At 40.2% G+C, this 19,531-nt stretch overlaps 1 protein-coding gene across 7 annotated transcripts in view; it reads right to left on the bottom strand.

Annotated features, from left to right (window-relative positions):
* Positions 1–19,531, bottom strand: part of LOC134316915 (R3H domain-containing protein 2) — a 62,325-nt gene that overhangs the window by 6,142 nt on the left and 36,652 nt on the right. For 3 of the 7 annotated variants that reach the window (XM_062997453.1, XM_062997456.1, XM_062997455.1), the window contains exons 11-25: positions 19,054–19,149; positions 18,585–18,634; positions 17,061–17,114; positions 13,640–13,872; positions 12,594–12,832; positions 10,812–10,913; positions 8,676–8,954; positions 7,466–7,595; positions 6,914–7,074; positions 6,617–6,774; positions 6,418–6,518; positions 4,474–4,619; positions 3,629–3,773; positions 3,278–3,378; positions 3,093–3,177 (exon numbers count right to left, since the gene is read on the bottom strand). In XM_062997453.1, the coding sequence (XP_062853523.1) occupies positions 3,093–3,177; positions 3,278–3,378; positions 3,629–3,773; positions 4,474–4,619; positions 6,418–6,518; positions 6,617–6,774; positions 6,914–7,074; positions 7,466–7,595; positions 8,676–8,954; positions 10,812–10,913; positions 12,594–12,832; positions 13,640–13,872; positions 17,061–17,114; positions 18,585–18,634; positions 19,054–19,149 (2,080 nt within the window). The remainder of the gene's footprint in view (positions 1–3,092; positions 3,178–3,277; positions 3,379–3,628; positions 3,774–4,473; positions 4,620–6,417; positions 6,519–6,616; positions 6,775–6,913; positions 7,075–7,465; positions 7,596–8,675; positions 8,955–10,811; positions 10,914–12,593; positions 12,833–13,639; positions 13,873–17,060; positions 17,115–18,584; positions 18,635–19,053; positions 19,150–19,531) is intronic. The other 4 variants (XM_062997457.1, XM_062997459.1, XM_062997458.1 and 1 more) reach the window with 4 other exon arrangements.

Consider the following 19,531-nt stretch of genomic DNA (forward strand, 5'->3'; position numbering starts at 1 on the left):
TGAAGGATGTCTTGGTCAACAGGCTGCTGCTTTGTTCGTTGCCACAGTTCTACATTGCTGATCTTATCGGGCCAGCGGATCTTTATGATCTTCCTGAGGCAGGTGTTAATAAAGACCTGGATTTTCTTCATGGTGGTGACGGTGGTTCTCCAGGTCTCTGCTCCGTAGAGTAGTACTGGCTTTACTATGGTGTTGAAGAGCCTGATCTTGGTGGTGGTGCTGATCTCGCTGGATCCCCAGATGTTCTTCAGCTGATGGAAGGCTGTTCGTGCTTTACCGATGCGGGTTCTGACATCTGCATCTGTTCCTCCATGGCTGTCCAGGATGCTGCCGAGATAGGTGAAACTATCCACCTCTTCCAGCGCCTCACCCTGGACTGCGATGGGTGTCTCGTTAGATGCATTTGTCTTGAACACCTTGCTCTTCCCTCTGTTGATACTAAGGCCCAGTCTAGCTGAGTTGTCCGCAACGATGCTGGTCTTTTCCTGCATCTGTTGTTGGGTATGGGAGAGGAGAGCCAGGTCATCGGCAAAGTCGAGATCGTCCAACTGCTTCCAAAGTGTCCACTGAATGCCGTTACGCTTCTGGTCTGTAGATGTCTTCATGATCCAGTCTATGGCCAGCAGAAACAGGAAGGGCGAGAGTAAGCAGCCTTGCCTCACTCCGGTTCTTACTTCGAAGGCGTTGGTGAGCTGTCTGCCATGCACTATTCTGCAGGTCATTCCTTCATATGACTTCCTGATGATGTTGGTAATCTTCTCTGGCACTCCGTAGTGTCTCAGTAGTCTCCAGAGGGTCTGCCTATCAACGCTGTCAAACGCCTTTTAGTAGTCGATGAAGTTGACGTAGAGAGGCGAGTTCCATTCCAGGGACTGCTCCAGAATGATGCGCAGGGTTGCGATCTGGTCCGTGCACGATCTTCCCTTACGGAAACCAGCTTGTTGGTCACGAAGCTGCGGGTCAACAGCGTCTTCCATTCTGTTAAGCAGGATGCGGTTAAACACCTTCCCTGGGATGGACAACAGCGTTATCCCTCGGTAATTGGAGCAAGAACTGAGGTCACCTTTCTTGGGGAGTTTAATGAGGTAGCCTTCTTTCCACTCAGTTGGTTCTTCTTCATCTTCCCAGATTTTGCAGAAGAGTGGGTGGAGGAGCTCCACACTGGTCTCGACGTCCGCCTTAAGCGCTTCTGCCGGGATGCTGTCAGGTCCTGCAGACTTGCCGTTCTTCAATTGCTTGATGGCGCTTCGGATCTCTTCCTTCGTGGGTGCACAGCACCTGATTGGTAGGTCGCTTTCGGCTGGCGGTATCTCCGGTGGGTTTGCAGGAGCTGGCCTGTTGAGTAACTCCTGAAAGTGCTCGATCCACCTCTTCTTCTGTCCTTCTTCGTCTGCTATTGCCTCTCCATTCTTGTTCTTTACTGGCCTCTCTGGCTTGGCAAACTTTCCAGATAGTTTCCTGATGATGGAATACAGGTCCTTGGTGCTATTCTGATGCACTGCTTCTTCTGCTTCTATTGCCAGTGACTCTATGTAGCTCCGCTTGTCTACTCTGATGCTTTGCTTGACAATTCTATTAGCTTCTGTATATTCTTCTTGTGCTTTTACTTTTGTTGCTCTTGTTCTGCTGTTGTTCACCATTGCTTTCTTTTCTCTTCTTTCTTCTATCTTCTGTAGCGTCTCTGCTGAGATCCATTCCTTGTGTGTGTAAGATTTGAAGCCCAGAACTTCTTGGCATGTTGAAGTCACCGCTTCTTTCACTTTCTGCCACTTCTGTTCTATCGTCTCATCTTCGAGCAGCTCTTCTAGGACCTGGAACTTGTTGGAGAGGGTGACCTTGAACTCGTCTTTCTTCTTGCTGTTTTTCAGCGTAGCGATGTTATAGCGCTGTCGTTGGCTGGACCCCCCTGTCCAGTTCTTCTTCAGTTTCAGCTTCAATCTAGCCACAAGGAGATGATGGTCGGAAGCAACGTCTGCTCCTCGTTTGACACGTACGTCTTGAAGAGAGCGGCGAAACTTCTTCCCGATGCACACGTGGTCGATCTGGTTTTCCGTCAACAGGTCTGGTGACACCCAAGTCGCCTTGTGTATCCTCCTGTGATGAAAAACACTTCCTCCGATGACCAGGTTACTTGCGGCGCATAGATCGGCAAATCTCTCCCCGTTATCGTTCATCTCGCCCAGCCCTTGCTGCCCCCCCCCTACTGATGCCCTGATTAGTTAAACTAGATAGTAACAGCATCCTGTGCATGATTTTAAACTGTTTGGCATACCACGTCATACCCTATTTCCATTAAATTGAGAAACTCTAAATATCAGACATTGCTTAAACTCTAAATATCAGGCATGACTCCACCTCTGTCTCTGGTCATCGTGGGTGTTATCGTAGTCCCACATTACACTTTCACACAAAAATGGTTGCATGTATCTTTGTCGCTCTCTAGTGTAAGTGGTAGAAACAAGGGGCAGAAGTACACAAATAAGCACACACTTGTAAATATTTCGATGCTTTGGAGAGCTGAGTGTGTTGGTTGTATAAAAGACATGCTTAATGCAGACTGCGACTTAATGCAGATTAATTACATACAGATTCCACTTCGTGAATTCATTTACTAGTTGTGCAGGAGTTCATTCGCGCAGCAGTGCAGCGGCTTCTCTAGCTCTCGGTGTTATTGTAAAAAAAATAGTATGACTACTTCAAATAGAATAGCAATAAAGTATAGCTCAACAGCATGAATGGAACTAAACAACAGTGTCCATGTTCAAATACCTTTGGAACTAAAGCAGCGCTCGGTAGGATGTGGATTCTACGCACTTTAGATCCACATAAAGCTGCTGTAGTTCCTGTGCAATACTTGTGCAATACTTGAATGTAAATGTAAATATTTAAAATTCCTATCTTAGTTATTTCTTCTAGTTTTTTTTTAAGTCTTAAGTTTTATTTTTACTTAACATAGTTTTTTTTTTTTTTTTGCTATTTATATTTTATCATGTTTACACACACCGAGACCTAAGTAACTGCATTTCGTTCTAATCATGTACATGGTTTTTGAATGACAATACAGCTGAGTCCGAGTCCTCTGTGCGTCTTACCCACATCGGTGGTTCCTAAGTCTGTAGAAGCAGACTTTAGTGTCTGTTTCTTTCCTCTGGCTCCATGTTTCAGCACTCCTGGGTTCTGTAGACAACCAGCCAGAATAAACTTAGCATGGAAACATAAATTGTGTTTGTAATATAGTTATTAAATAAATTATCCTCTTAAGTATACACATGCCTACCTGGTGAGAGCTGTATGACGACTGGGTGTGGTTTTGCATGATAGGTGGAGGACACAGGCTGTACTGCAGAGGCTGTCCCAGTAAGGAATAGCGGCCATCTCCTATAACACACACAACATAAGTGTTAAGTGCTTTTGGAGAAGAGCCAAAGTCAACAAGATTAGGTCACAAAACATCAACAGGACATAAAGAGGTCCAGATCCAGACTCTGACAGACAGAATGAATGTGCATGTACAGTATAACCTAATCAGGTCACTGTGATTGGTTGTACGGCAAAGTGACAGTGACATACAGCTTTAGGTCATGACTTAACACTGTTACAATTTTGCATAGTGCATGTGTGCGAGTACCCTGTGCTGGTCCGCCGGTCCGTGGAAACTGAGAAATGAGAGGCAGTGGGCCGAGCCCCTGACACACACTGTTCCCACTGCTGGAAGGAGACGGAGTGGGAGACTGAGTAGGAGACACCATAGGACTGCTCAGCTGAGTGCTGACCTGAAGAAGCAAATTAGAAGTAAATTAAGTAGCGCACTCTCAAAAACATTTAAATCTTTTACTTCAATGGACACTTTAATGGACACTTTAAACTGACAAAACAGCAACACAACCTGGACAATTCTGAGTAGCCAGTGCACCTACTGTCATGTCTGAACAGTTCAAGAAGTGTTTTATTTTACATAAGGATACAAAAATCACAGCTTTTAAAAAATGCAAAATATGAATTTCCTTTCAGCTGCTCCTGTTAGAGGACGTGACAGCAGATTATTCGTCAACATATGATTTAGCACGAATTTTACGCTGGACACCATTTCTGATGCATCCTAACTATTTATCCGGGCTTGGCACTTGCACTATGTATTTACTAAATGTATTTACTAAATTTAATACAGTTACAAACAATAGTGTTTGCTTTAGAAGCCTAGGCGTCTTTGGTATTTTGCTTGATTACAATTTTATAAACTCTTTAATGATTTTAAATATGGATGGAGGGTGAAAAGGTTGCTTAAAGAACAAAATTTGATTGCTAGCTGAAGCTATAATTATGCAAATTTAGAAAACAAGTATAAATAAGCTATAAGCCACCTCTCGAGGTCTGCTTGACCATGGTGGAACAGCAATTTTAAAAAAAGCTAACATTCGAGCAAAGCCCTGATTTTACAAATGCTGCACACTTCACAGTTTGGTAGAATAATACCTGTTGCTCAGGTTTGCTGGGTCTCTGCTCCACACTGTAATACTTGCAGGGATTCCACTGCACTAACGGAGGATTCTGGGACGGCTGTGGCCCGTTGGGAACACTTAGTTGCATCACCATTACGCCTGGTCCAGGAGGTGGCACTCCTGCACCCAAATACAGAAACACAGTGATCAGTTATTATTCTCCAGCTAGTTCAAGAAACTTAATAGTCCAACATAAGTGCTACTGCACTAACATGAGGCTGTTCTTATAATCATTTACATTTAATTAGACACAAAGCTGCATCAATGTATGATTGTTACAGAGTACAATTATGGCAGTGGTACTTTGAGGCTGATTCTTTGAATACTAGAAAAAACACTAAACATACTTTCATGGAATTATATGAGGACACATGCCTGATATCAGATACCTGACTAAATCAGGTGAAAGTTGAGTAACTATTTGTGGCAAAGATCATGCCAATGACCCCTTCTACTCCATTTACCTTAAAAGGTCAGTGGGTTTTTTGATACACCATAACATAACCTTAACAAACAAGTTTATTTTAAGAACTGGCAGCTGGATTTCTATGTAGGACATTAGGTTTTAGTGTTATGGTTTCATGTTGGCTGTATAATATAGCACTGATCACAGTCTCAGTTTTTACACTGACCATTTCTAAAGCCTAGACAAAAAAAATAAAAAAGAAATGATAAATAAATCTGTAATTGACAGAAAAGGTTTATTTACGAATTGCAGTGACAGTTTACCAGAGTTATACTCTATCTGTGCAGACGCCATCAACCAGCCAGCAGAGGTCGTAATTCGCTCAGTTACGAGGAGTCCCTATCTGGCTTGTCCTACCCTATGAACAACAGCCAATCGTTGTTCATGCAGCGGCCCAGCCCAGCCGGATGGCAGAGCTGAGATTTAATACGATATATTCGAAATCCCAGCTCTGGTGTGCTAGCGTATTTTATTGCTGCGCCACCTGAGCGGCTCAATTATGATTTAAAAACCCCGTAAATTAATAACTATTTTCAAATTCCCAGTTAAAATTCAGTTAAAGTATAAAGATGAAAGCTGTTTTTCAGAACAGACTAAAGATTTCTGCAACTGTTTTTATTCTGTGACTAAAATGCATATATTCCATAAAGGTTAATAAAAAAATAATAATAAATTTCTGCACTCGTTATATATTTTTAGACCATTTTTACTAATTGTATGTGTGGTTGCATTTTTTTGCCATGCGTCTGTCTGCATTAATCTAAACTCTCCTCCTCAACAAGCTGGAGCTTAGACATTGTAATGCAGCTCTTTATATTTTTACCATTCGTGTTTTGTGATTTTTTTTTTCTCCCACTTTGTATTTGCACTCCGTCAACGCCTGCAGCACGAAAACCACGCCGGCCGAGAAGGCTGGCACACGCCGCCTCAGCCAAATGTAATTTTTGCTAAATGCTTCAGCATTCTCTCTTCTCCTCACTCTGGCTTTCAGCTGCTCATGTAGGCAAACCAACTAGAAACAGGAAGTTGCCGTCACATCTGTAAAAAGGTAACACACCAACCAGTCTTCCCTCCATTACACAAGGTACCTTATACCTATCTATTTTAAATCACTAAGTTTGTTTGTTTGGATGTTTAACACCATATGAACTCAATGGTTACATTCATGGCATAAATGTTAATGATTCCCTTTAATTTTTTCAGTCTACAGTCCTTGTTCAGAGATTATGCTGTTTTGTTGCTCTTTAAATGTGTATTCAGATAAATATATGTAAGGAGTTTGACCTGTCTCTGCTTTGGTTCAAGATAGTAAGTACATATTTATAAATTACTATTTAATATACAAAAGCACACATTAGCCCTGTATTGTGAGAATGTGCAGTACATATAAACCTGGTATTGATACCGGCACTGAAAGTAAAAAAATGCAAATATACAAAATAGTTTATGTACCAGAGTACTGCTGCTGTATCTGCTGAGGAGTGCACGGTGAAGGAGACTGAGTAATCTGATACTGATCCGAGCTGGGAGGCTGCAAGTAGCTCACAGATGGACTAAATCATATGCAAAACACAAATATATGAAATGTAATTATGTATACACAGGCATAGAAACATTTGCATAACAGCACAGGATGAGTTTTTTTTAGTACCTTGTGCTGTTCTGTTGCGTGGGGGTGAGGACACTGTAGTAGACTGGCATTGGCGGAGCAGCTGGCATGGCACCTTGTACAGACTGGCTTACAGGCACCATGACAGGCTGCTGGTACTGTTGTTGCACCACAGGCTGGGTTTCATTAGCTACAGGCACCTAAAATTAAAACACAGAAGCATTACATTCATGCACACAATGAAACTGTCCATACAAAAGAACCTAAAGCTCCAGTTCAGGAGTTTTAATGATAACTCCTCCCAAAATACATGCATGTGCATTGCCACAGAAACAGCACCTGATAGGAGGGCATGGGCGTATACTGGACCATCATGCCTTGCATCGGTCCACTCATGCTTGTACGCTGCGAATTCATTATACTGGCACTCTGTGGCTGCTGAACTCCCATCATGCCTTGGTATGCTGGCTGCTGACTGGCCATAATAGGCTGAAGAGTAGCTGATTGGATAAGGAAGACAACAAAGGACAAAATTAAATTGGAATCAAACAATAAGCAGCTTAGTGTATTGGTAAGTGTATTACTGGACAAATTACTGGTTTTATTGGTTACATTCATACATGACTGGACAGGTAGTTTACAGGTTACACATGATTCATTAGTTTAAGCTCAATGTCAAACACTGTCACGGGCAACTTTGTATCTTCACTTCACCTCACTTACATGTCTTTGGACTATGGGAGGAAATCCACCCTGCCCAATGGCAGTATAAGGGCAATATACTCTATAAAAGGACACGAAAACTTTAGGTGGGGAAACCAGCTTTCCTAATGAAGTAAACTAAATCAGATACAGTGTGAGGACAGAGAAAAATTTGCAGGGCAGACTAACCAGAAGGTTGCGTTGGTGGAGGGAGGGGTTGAGAGCGTTGAGCAGGGTACGACACCTGGTGGGACATGGACCTGTACTGCTGCCCTGAATTAGGATACTGCCCACCTGTTGAATAATACTGCACCTGGATCTAAAAAGAGAAAGAGATTAAGAATTGCTAACCCTTTAAAGACCACGTTTCAGAGGGACCCTGTAGATATACCAATTATCCACCTATTATCCTATTGTATTTTGACTATAAAATATTATTAAAACACAGTTTAATAAAGTGACTAATATCGTTATGTTCAGCTGAAACTTCAATCTTCAATTATGTACAGCTGAAATCAGAAATATTCAACCCACCAAAAAGTAAGGAGATATATTTTGGATAGGGTTGCAGAGCTTTAGGACAGTTGACAAAAGTGCAAATGTTTAGATAAACAGATCCGCAGTTTGTCTGGCGCAAGGCAAGGCTTTAGTACAGAAAAATACTGTCTCCACAGTCAAGCATAACAGAGAGTCAGTGATGATGTGGGGATGTTTTTTTCTCCTGCAGGAACTGTCAATCTTGGATTTACAAAACTACCAAAGTATTTTAAGAATGAATGTTAGGCCTTCTATGTTGAAATCGAGCCTTGGTGATAAATGGACTTTCACGCAAGACAATGATACCAAGCACACTTCCAAGTCAACCAAATCTTGGTTAAGAAATCAGTCCTGTAATATCGTGAAAGTCTGTTCCCAGTCCCCAGATTCAAATCCCAGAGAAAATCTTTGGTATGATTCAAAGAAAGCAGTTGCAGCATGAAAACCATCAAACCTTATTGGGCTGGAAGCTTTTGCACTAGAAGAAAGTGTGAAGATTCCACAAGAGGCGTTAGTAGTGTGTTAGAATTTACCAAATTTGCTTATTAGTGGTTCTCAGGACAAAAGGGCATTCACCAAATACTGAGACTGGGGGTTGAAAAACATTGCACAAGGACATTTGTCAAAAGAGCCAGATGTCTTTCATTTAAACTCAAAATGATGTCAAATTATATTATCAATATTGCTTTTATGTATCAATATTCTTTATTCTAAACATCTGGTTAAATATTTTCATTCATTTCTGTACACATAACACACTTTAAATTGAGAGGAGTTAAATGTTTCTATTTGCACCTGTAAGACATTAAAAATGTTATATTAAGGTGCCCACATTGTGAAGCATGTGTTTAAGCTGACACACCTGTTGGGGTGGTGGAGGTGGCTGCATGTAGGTCTGTGTGGGCGGAGCTGTCTGAAGGACAGGCTGACTGGGAGGTGGAGCCGGTGGAGGTTGATGTGGGTGGGGTGTTGGTGGCTGGTAGCCAGATGGTGGTGGAGCAATCATGTAGCCTGGCTGTGGCGGTGGATGCTGGGACAGGACAGCAGGGGGAGGCTGATAGAGACCTGGTGGTTCTGGAGCTTCGCTGGAGCCCTGACGGCTCAAAGAGATCTGTGCAAAACCTGGGGTCAACTCGTCAGCCTGGAACAGACAGAAAAAGATTATACTATAAATATAAAAAACATTAGGTTAGGTTTGAGCTAAAATTATTTAAAGATCAAATTTTAGGTCTTCAAGTTGGCAACCCTTTAGGACAAAGCAATCCATATCTAGAGTTTGGTAGGCCTGGCATAAATGCTTGAAATTATAAAAACTGATACTGATCCTCTGGAACATTGTCAAACTGTTTAGGGAACCAGACATTTTTTAATCAAAAACTAGAACTGGTTCAGTAGTAGTGGTTTTTAGTACATCCCTAAAATTAGCCATTGTGGTTCTAAATGTGGGTATGGCTAACTCATCTGTATTTTTCAGGTGATTGCCACGAGGTGCAAAGTATGTTTATTGTCCCCATGCTCATTTTTATCAACCACTTTATCCTGTTTAGGGTTGCACTGGGGCCGGTTTGCCCGGGAAACACTAGGTGCAAGACAGAAAAACCCTGAACAGGGTGCGAATATATCACACAGCCAATCATAGTCAATAATGTTGTGTAGATGCTTAGACGACCAATAGCCCCTTTGAGATTCTAACCCATACACATCATTGTGTAATTCTCATTACAATTAAATTGCCATCAATACAAATTATTTTCCACCTTCCTGTTAGCCAAGTCTAAAACCCCTAAATCATTATGCCTGTTTGTTAGTAACTTAGGTGCAGCTAATGTATTTTGGTGACACGAAATAAGCATAGTGTATTGTGCAAACAGTAATCTAATAACAGTAATATATCATATTTAGCATATTTCTTTTACACAAGTAATGAAAATCATTGTAACCCGGTGTTAGACAAATTTATTTTAGTAGCGAAGTGGCGGCATCAGTACTGTTAATTATTAAGCTTGTAAAGACCTGAATTATTTTATCTATTAAGCAGCAAGTCGCAATAATTAATGTCCTTTCATTTTCTTAACATGCATTATATATAAGCCTAAATGTTATGCCATTGCCATTCTGTCTTCTAATGCAGAACATTTTAATAAGTACTTCCATAATTTGACTGGTACACTGGTCCGTGTTGCTGTGTAGTCCGAGGATTTTGTTGCTTTATTTTTGTGTAAATCTCTGGGATGCGGTCTGACGATGCATTTTCTGTGCAGTATCTACCCTTCTGTGCAGGTGTAAAAAAAAAAAAACTAAAGGGATTTGACAGTGTACAGATGTTCTAAATAACCAGAAAATATACCAATGAAATAATAACTATGATAATTCAAGAATAAGGAGGGCAGAGTTTTTATATTTACCATTAATTCATTTCTTGTCTATTTTACAACTGCTTTATCATGGTCAGGGTTGCGGTGGCTCTGATTCATTGGGCGAAAGGTAGGAAATACCCTGGACAAGTCACCAGTCCATCACTGAGACAGATACACACACACTAATATATAGGACAATCTGAGCAGCTCCAGTTGGCCTGACTGTATGTGTTTGGACTTGTAGGAGGAAAACGGAGCACCTGGATGAAACCCACACAGACACGGAGAAAATACAACCTCCACACAAAGGGATCTATGCCAGGTCCTTCTTGCTGTGAGGCAACAGCGCTACCCTCTGCAACCCTGTGTTGCTCTATCTACCGTTATGCCAGACTAAATAGTTTTTTATTTGTCCTTTATGGGTAAATCCAAACAATATTTCATTGCTGCTTATTCGTCCAAGGTCATGACTAGTTGGCTAAGAGAGAAATAAGAGTGAAGGTTGTGGACACAGAGCTGAAGAAAAATGCAGGTAAACTTATCACTGGAAAGCCAGTGGGAACTATTAAGAATGACAAATGACAAGGTAAAATAAGTTAGCGGGCAAATGTGGAGGATAGCAGGAAAGGAAAAAGTAGTACCATGTTATACTGCTGTGAAGGAGAAACGGGCAGGATGACCTGAGGGCAGGAAGTGCTGGAGTATGTAACAGACTGTGGAGAGGGCTGCAAAGATGCCACTGGCTAAAAAGTAGAGGACAAAGTACAAAGAGAAAGAAAGCCAAGAGAGAAAGAAAAAATAAAGGTTAGGCTGTTAGGACTGTTGGAGGCCACAATAAGAAAGAAGACATTTGGAAAAGGCAGGAACAGACAATAGAACATTAAGCCTGGATTTAAAGTTGAAGGAATTAAAGTGTCAAAAAGACATTTACAGGTAGAATCATATTACAGGAGTTTAAGAGTAGAAGTAGTAGTTTAATACTGATGCACATTTATGGTGCAGCTTTATAATGACTGGTGCAATTACACCAAAAAATGCAGTTGTACTGTTTGAACACCAGACCTCTCTATTAAAACAAACATGGTCACTTCATGAGGCCACTCAGCATTAACACATAATTATGAGTGGTCATACGCTTTGGTTTTGCGATGAACCTGCTACTATTTTCTGTTTGATGTTTTGGAACATCTCGGTTTTGCTTTGACAAATTGTTTTGTTTGTTTGTTTATTGGGATTTTATCGTCATGTTTTACACTTTGATTACATTCATGACAAGAAAGGTAGTTACTCATTACACAAGGTTCTTCAGTTCACAAGGTTATATCGAACACAGTCATGGACAATTTAGTATCTCCAATTCACCTCACTTGCATGTCTATGGACTGTGGGAGGAAACCGAAGCTCCCGGAGGAAACCCACACAGACACGGGGAGAACATGCAAACTCCACACAGAAAGGACCCGGACCACCCCACCTGGGGATCAAACCCAGGACCTTCTTGCTGTGAGGCGACAGTGCTACCCACCGAGCCACCGTGCCGCCGCTTTGACGAATTGTCGACCTTTTAATGTGCTTAGTCATACAAATAGAAAAAAAGGTTTTAATTATTAGGTTATAATTATTTTTACATTACTTAGTTTAGAGCCTTGTTGCTACTTTAATGCAGCGTTTCATTTGAGTGCACAGTACTACAGGCTGCATCCTAATGCATGCCATAGAAAAATATAAGATGTAGCTTTGTAGTAATATAAAGGAAGAGCTTTTACTATAGGATGTAAAAGTCTAACATTAGTATTGGACCACTAAAGTCATGTTTATATTTCAAACACAACATTCTGTGTTCTCTGCTCAAATTACCATAAATGTAATTTATTTCATGATTATATACAGCAAATTTGGCACAGGTTTAAGCTCCAGATGTACTATTTTAAAGCTGATTTAATTGTTTATTTGATAATTTTTTTTTTCTTTCAGCTGCTTCTGTATTTAAAAGCACATATTTTACGCCAAATGCCCTTGGAACTGGCACAGACAAGCGTGCCTCCCAATGACTAGCCTGTTTTGCCATTCTCTCCACTCAGTCATAGGCAATCATGTCCGTGTAGACTACCAACTGGCTAATAGCACTGCTGAGTTTAGAACCCTGGATCTTAGGTTTGTGGGCTAGCGTATTTCAGCACTGCGCCACCCGAGCATTTACTTTACTTACACTTTACTTAAATTAGTAAAAGACTGAATTGATGAAAGCACAGTGTTGTGAATTATTAATGCAGTGTACACAGATCAGCAGCTCCCCCGAACAATCCCCCCCCCCCCCCCCCCAAGCATACTATACTTTTTTTAAGTAGTCAGTTGAACCAATAAACAGAATTAAAAACTGTATTGTGAACTCATTACTGTGACCAATGGAATTTAGAGCTCACCTGTGGCAGCATGTGGTTGTGGTTATGGCTGTGGCTATGGCCGCTGATTATGTGCTGTGGGTGAGCGAGAGTGTGATTGTGTGTGAGAGTGTGTGTAGGGGTGGGCAGCAGAGCCGTTTGAAGAGGTGGAAGAGCTTGATTCTGGGGAGCACTGGACGGGCAGTTGGAAGGGCAAGGCAGAAGAGTGCGGCTTGGTTGTAGTAACAGGGGGCAAGCCTCTGTGGTGACGAGAGGGAGACCTGCAGAACAAAAGGAGGGAAGAGAAATGATGTCATTAATTTGTATTAGAGATGCAATTTTAATTTGAACCCATATCCGATCATTAGTAGTCAGTGGTTAACCATTAATGCAGCCATCAAAATGTTCAACAAATCACACTGTGAGAAATATCCAGTCTAACAACATAATTCTCAAAACTGCATGCACAGAACAGGTGGCACTTGCACCACCCCCACTGTCGCCAGGTAGAGCAGCCCAGCACATTCTTAAAGTCCCCTCCAAGACGTACAGTCACTGACTGCTTCTTTTCACAGCTTAAGTGAGAAGAAAACCCTTCCAACCTTCCCTTACTCAGATTCGGCCAATTGTGTCTGTAAGACATCCAGCCAGGTTGGTAGCACTGCAGAGATTCAACCTTACCACAGTAATGAGCTACCGTTTTAGACCGATGCGCCACCTGAGCACAGACACCTATAATTTGTATGAAGTACCACTGCTAGCAGGTGTATAAATCAAGCATACATTTAACCATTGGCTTTAGAATGGGTCATACAGCAAAGCGCAGTGACCTTGGGGACAGTAGAGCTTATTAATCAAAAGGTTGTGGGTTTAAATCTCGGCTCTGTGGGTTTAAATCCCAGCTCTTTTCTGTTTTAATATGACGATGCCACTGTATACAAATCAGAAACAGTAAAATAGTTTGGCATAGATTTCAAGACCTGCACAAACTATAAAGCTTATCCATTCATTAACAGTGTTCTGAAGGCCATGCTAATTGTTTTCTGACTGAGCGTGAGTAATTAAAGTGCGTGTGATTGCTTATGGACCTGTGCGTGATCCCCTGGCACTGCCCTGAGAGCCCTTGCTGCCCAGGCTGTCTCCACGTGTTAGGATGGAAATGCCACTGAAGCTGCTGGCCTTGGTGACAGGAGGCCGGAGTGTTCGGTTCGAGCTGTCCGAGTCAGTGCTGCTCCACGGCCGTGGCTCCAGACTCTTCATGTCACTATCTGTGCTGCTCTGGCGACTGCTGGACGGTCGACTAGAGCTGTCCTTGTTTGCCCTACAGGACCAGAGAGCAGGATGCAAGAGAACAAAAAAAAACAGGAGGGGAGAGGAAAATGAAAAGGAAAAAAAAAAGAATAGGGAGGAAAAAATAAGCTAACATTTTTATCATCAAATTACAACAGCTGTAAATGTTATAGAAATGCACTTTATTTAAAATCCACATTAAAAATGCCTTCAAAAATCATAGACAGTGAAAAATTACAGTAAAATTATTAAAAACAGTAGAAATCTCTGAATTCAAGAGACAAGACCCAGTCACACAAAACACACACGATGCACACTAGGAAACTGCCTCAAGTATTGTTACAGCAAGCAACACACAATCCAAACATGAAACACACACATACATCTAGAACTTTGTATTAACACATTATCTCATGCCCCTGACACAAAACAAAAACAGCACAATGCACTATGATTACCCATTAAGATAAGACACTAACATTCTGTGCTTTCCCTCTGCACAGAAGCAGACTAGGAAAATCATTTAATTTATTTTATATAGTGATATCACACATTCGATTCAGGTACAATTTACAAAAGTAACAGAGAAAGGTTGCATGACAAAAATGTCCCATCACAGTTTTCTTTTTTCATGATAACTAAAACAGTATAAAGGACTGCAGGAACCCTGAAGGCTTTCTTTCATATTTATTTTTTAAACATCTGACATGGTGTGTGTGTGTGTGTGTTTTGTCCTTTCCTAACACATTTTCTAATGGATTAAAACTTGTCCCACTGCTAGACAGTAGTTCTTATGAACAAAATTCCTGGATGTTCAATTTAAGAGAGAGACCATATGAAACATTAAATGTTTAATTAAGGGGATGTGAGGAGCAAAGTTTGTTTTATTTGAATTTTAACGTCATGTTTTACACTCTTCAGTTACATTCATGACAGAAACGGTAGTTAATCATTACACAAGATTTATCAGTTCACAAGGTAATATCGAACACAGTCATGGACAATTTAGTATCTCCAATTCACCTCACTTGCATGTCTTTGGACTGTGGGAGAAAACCGGAGCACCCGTAGTCTAACCTAACATAAAAAAAAGAACAAAAAAAATTATACAAACAAGAGACAAATTTTCATTAAATAACATTCATTTAACTTCACAACAAGTGCGCAAAAAGTCAAAAGGTCTGAGGAATTTCTGAACTTAGTATGCATTAATAAAAAACTGGCACAATTCTGTGATGAATATAATGACATAGGCTAAGTGGAAATACTTCAGAAAACCCTTGGCAGTAAACACTCCCTGCATCTACAAACACAAGTTAATACTATTTTACACAAAGCAGAGGCCACATATCATATCCACAAACTTTGCATGAGTTTCCACTCCCTCACTCCTCCATGTCTATCCAAGTAGATCTATGTCCTTTGATCTGAAAACTTTGTGTGACTACCTGTGTTAAATCTGCAAGGCTATATAGTTTTTAAAACGTGCATGGGCTATAATGGCCTGCCTGCAATCCATGCCCGTCTCCTATTGAACATTATGATGAGCAATACACAATAAGAGACTGCTGACCAGCAAATGTGTGATTTCAAACAGGAGAAGTACTAGTTGTATTTATTTTTATTGCCATACAAGCATCTATGGCTACATTAATGGCATATACTTGATGATATTTATAGTTATAATTTATTCATTCACTTTAGAAATTGCTGTGTTTTTATCAAGTGAGCAAAAACTATTTTTACAACAACAGTTGCTGTCCTTAGTTCTCAAATAATAACAGAACAATGTTAAAAGGAATGGTGAGATAAAAGCACACCTGTACCAATTTAATTTGGAACAATAATACTACTGTTTAGTTGAAACATTAAATATCTAGTATTTGTACTGTTTAAACTGAATACTGGTCAGAATATGGAAAATACTGCTTCCCCCCCAGTTCAAATGCAGGCTCTGCTATGCAGCCACTGTTGGGTCCTTGAGCAAGGCCCTTTACCCTATCTGCTCGGAGGGCACCGTACAATGACTGACCCTGTGCTCTGACCCCAGCTTCCAAACAAGCTGGGATATGCGAAGAAAGAATTTCATTGTTCTGTACATCTGTATATGTATATATGACAAATAAAGTTTATATTCTTTTTCTTCTTCTATATCTAACAAAGTCAGGTTTACACATCTTTTCCTGAAGTGAGACATTTTTATTTCCTGTAGCTATCTGTATATATCCTGCTATTTTAGGATTGTTTTAAACAAAGATTCAGATAGCCCCTAAAATAATTGATTTGATTAGTTTATTAATCCCCAGAAGGAAACTGTAGTGTTAAAGCAACAATTTACATACACCATAAACAAACACATCTATTCAGTGCAAAAAATAGACCTGAGCTAGTTTATATTTAATAAAGTAAAAATATTACACATTATTGTTTAAAAACTACTACCGTGGGTCCGTCGTTTTGCTTATAAAAGCAGCAGTATTCTACTATCCTGTTTTACACAAGACAACGTGCATGTTTGCTCATTTGGTGCCATTGTAAAATAACATGTTAATTTTATACCTGATTAATATTTAAATGCATCCGAATACAATCTATTAAGTAAATGAAATTTACCTTACATATTTTTCAGAGGTGATTAGTCTGTGGATTAAGAATTAATCAATGTTTCATGGTTGTAATTCATTGCGCGTGTGTGTGTGTGTAGTAATATTGTGAACGTTTGTGTAATTACTAGATGAACTGCTGCCTGTACAGCTTATTTCTGCTGCTGAAGAGACACAGATGAAGAGCGTTTGTTGCCCTCCATTTCTGCCATTTTCTCTCTCTTACACTAATAAACTGCAAACACACTTTCCAGATACATTAGAGTCATGAGAATGGCAGGAAGACACTGACACACTGCAGTAAGTCCACAGCATGCACTCGTTAACAACACTGTTGCATTACTGTATAACATGACAATTCCACAACATTTCCCATAGCAACCAGGCATTGCCTGCCCCCCCCCCCCCCACACACACACACATAAAACACCCACCTACCCACAAACCCAAGTGCACAATCAGAGAATAGTGGCAAAACGGTCGTGACTTAACAAGCCCCTCCCCGATGAAAAGATCTAGTTCAGATTCACATAGCAGCCATGCACCGAGCTGATGGCAAGCGCACACACGCTCACCACGGCAATGCGTATGGAAACACACAGCACACACTTAGTACCTAAAGATTTGCCTTCTCTTATGAGAGGAAGAGTAGCAGCCTTCTGTGGAAAGTCTGTGGGGTCACATTGGGAAGAGAAAGGCTGGACGTTACTGAACAGTGTGGGCTGGAGGAAGTGGGTCAACGTGTGTTTGGGAGTTTGTTCATGTGCATTTGGTGAGATCAGAAAAACAGAAAGAGAAGAATGCAACAAAAACAAAAGACTTCCCAGATCAAGCCTAGGCTAAACTTTATTAATGTCTGGAGTCTGAACATGTTCAACCTGGCCAAGATCAGCAGCATCAATCATTTTTTAGCAAAAAAAATTAGTAAACTTTTTTCAGGTTATTTTATGGCTAGCATTTTTTTACTAATATTTAGTGAAAAATAATCTTTTGAACATATAACTTCTGTTCTATGGGAACACTACAAACAAAATCAAATTTAAGGTTTTTTTGGATTTACAGCGTCTTCTAAAAATGTGGCAAAACCAATGTAGCAAGAGTGCACATTCTTACTAGTCTGCAGCAACAAAGGAATTAAACAAAAAATTTATGAAAAAATGCAACCACCTAAAAAATATAAAAATGATGTATTTTGCTTAACTCAACTGATAAATATACCAACAGAAATCTTACAAGGCCATAAGAAAACCAACCACTCCAGCAGTATGTGTAAGCGGACAATGTTGGAGAGAGGTACTCTATACGTATGTGGATACCAGACCATAATCTTATAGGCCATGTTTACATTTCTTTTAATTACCGTAAATTACTTTATCTTGGTCAGTCACAGTGGATCCGTTTTTACCGGGAAACACTGAGCTCAAGGCAGGAATACCTTGGAAAGGGCACCAATCCATCGCAGGGCTTTTGTCACCCACCAGACATATCCAATAATGTCTGTGTAAATGCCCAGTCGGTCAATATCCCTTCTGAAATTTAAACCTGGATATCAGTGGTGGTGGACTGTGCCAGATAAGCTCCTGCTTGTGGGACATTAAGCCCTCAATCCAGCCTTTACTTTCCAGGAAGGGCTTTCCACAAGATTTTTAAGTTTGCTTGTGCCCATTCAGTCAAAAGAGCATTTGTAAGGTCAGGCACTAATGTTGGACGAGAAGGCCTGGCTTACAATCGATGCTCCAATATATTTCAAAAGTGTTGAGTTGAGTTGAGGCCTGGGATTTGTAAAGGCTATTTGTGTAACTTTACACCAAACTTATCAAACCGTGTGTGTATGTACACGGGGACACAGTCTTGGTAGAAGCAGTTTGGAAAAGGCCCTTTTATTTTCCAACAAGTTGTAACCTATTAAGGCTGTGATAGATGTGTCTGAATTATCTGAACTAATAATTACGAGGTGTCCACATACTTTTGAAACCTTATAATTATAAAAAAAAAAAAAAATAAAAAAAAAAAATCCACAAAAAAATCCCTATATAAACAGGTACAGCTTTCCACATTGCCAGAATAGAAAAATTGTGAACTTGTGCCCCAAAAAAACTGGTTTAAACCAGCATTGCTCACAAGTGTAGGTATATCTTACCTGTTGTCGTTGAGGTATCCGTTTTGAGAAGACTGTGAAGAAAAAAACACCTGCACATTACGAACAGCTCTGAAGCTGAGCTGAATCCCCAAAAACTTGTTTAAAGATGTCAGTTTATTTTTTATATTTACAAATATCCAACAATTTTGAATTTATTTTTAAAGAATCAGCTTTTACCCAGAAGCTTTTAAACCTGACTGTTAAAATTACATTTTAATCAAAGCAAACGCCTGTGCACAGCAAATGATAAATATCAATAATAAAAGTCTTTCTTTCTTTGAGTTTCTAAACAGCTTAATAAATCAGAAAAATCACTTCATAGCAGTTGTTTGTCTTCAATAACAGAAAAGTTAATGCACATTAGAATTAGTACATATTGGGACAGTTATGGGTAACAAAGACTCTTTTTACAGCAGGCTGTCAAGAAAACTGAAGCTTAGTGTAAGCGCCATATTTCTTTTTCACTTACTTCTCGTGCAAAGATCCGATCTCGGACGCGCTGGTATTCCTCTTCTCTCTCTTCAATAGACTTACTGCGACGACCATCCTGCAGAGGAACCCGAATCTAAATCATACACAAGAAGCTGTTAGGCTCATATGAAGAGTTTAAAGCCGTTTGTTGACAAAAACTAACTGGAATTTGCTCACAGTTGGCATAACAGAGCCTAAGCTAACTGGAGCTAAGAGAACTGCAAAAAGTACAAATTCTACAAATAGTATGGTTAAAATTTAATGGCTGACGTGTCATTTTGTGTCATACAATTCAATTAAAATACTGATTCCTTATCTAGTACTGATACTAGGGTGCAAATTTTGCCAGTTTTTTGTAACTGATCATCATTAATTGAAGGTTAACCAATAAATGCTTACAGCCCCCCATCAAAATATAAAACACATCACAGAGTCTCATATAAACAAGTGTCTATACTTTAAGGTTCACGTCAATC

Source organism: Trichomycterus rosablanca, chromosome 6, assembly GCF_030014385.1.
Source record: "Trichomycterus rosablanca isolate fTriRos1 chromosome 6, fTriRos1.hap1, whole genome shotgun sequence".
NCBI classification, from domain to species: Eukaryota; Metazoa; Chordata; class Actinopteri; order Siluriformes; family Trichomycteridae; genus Trichomycterus; species Trichomycterus rosablanca.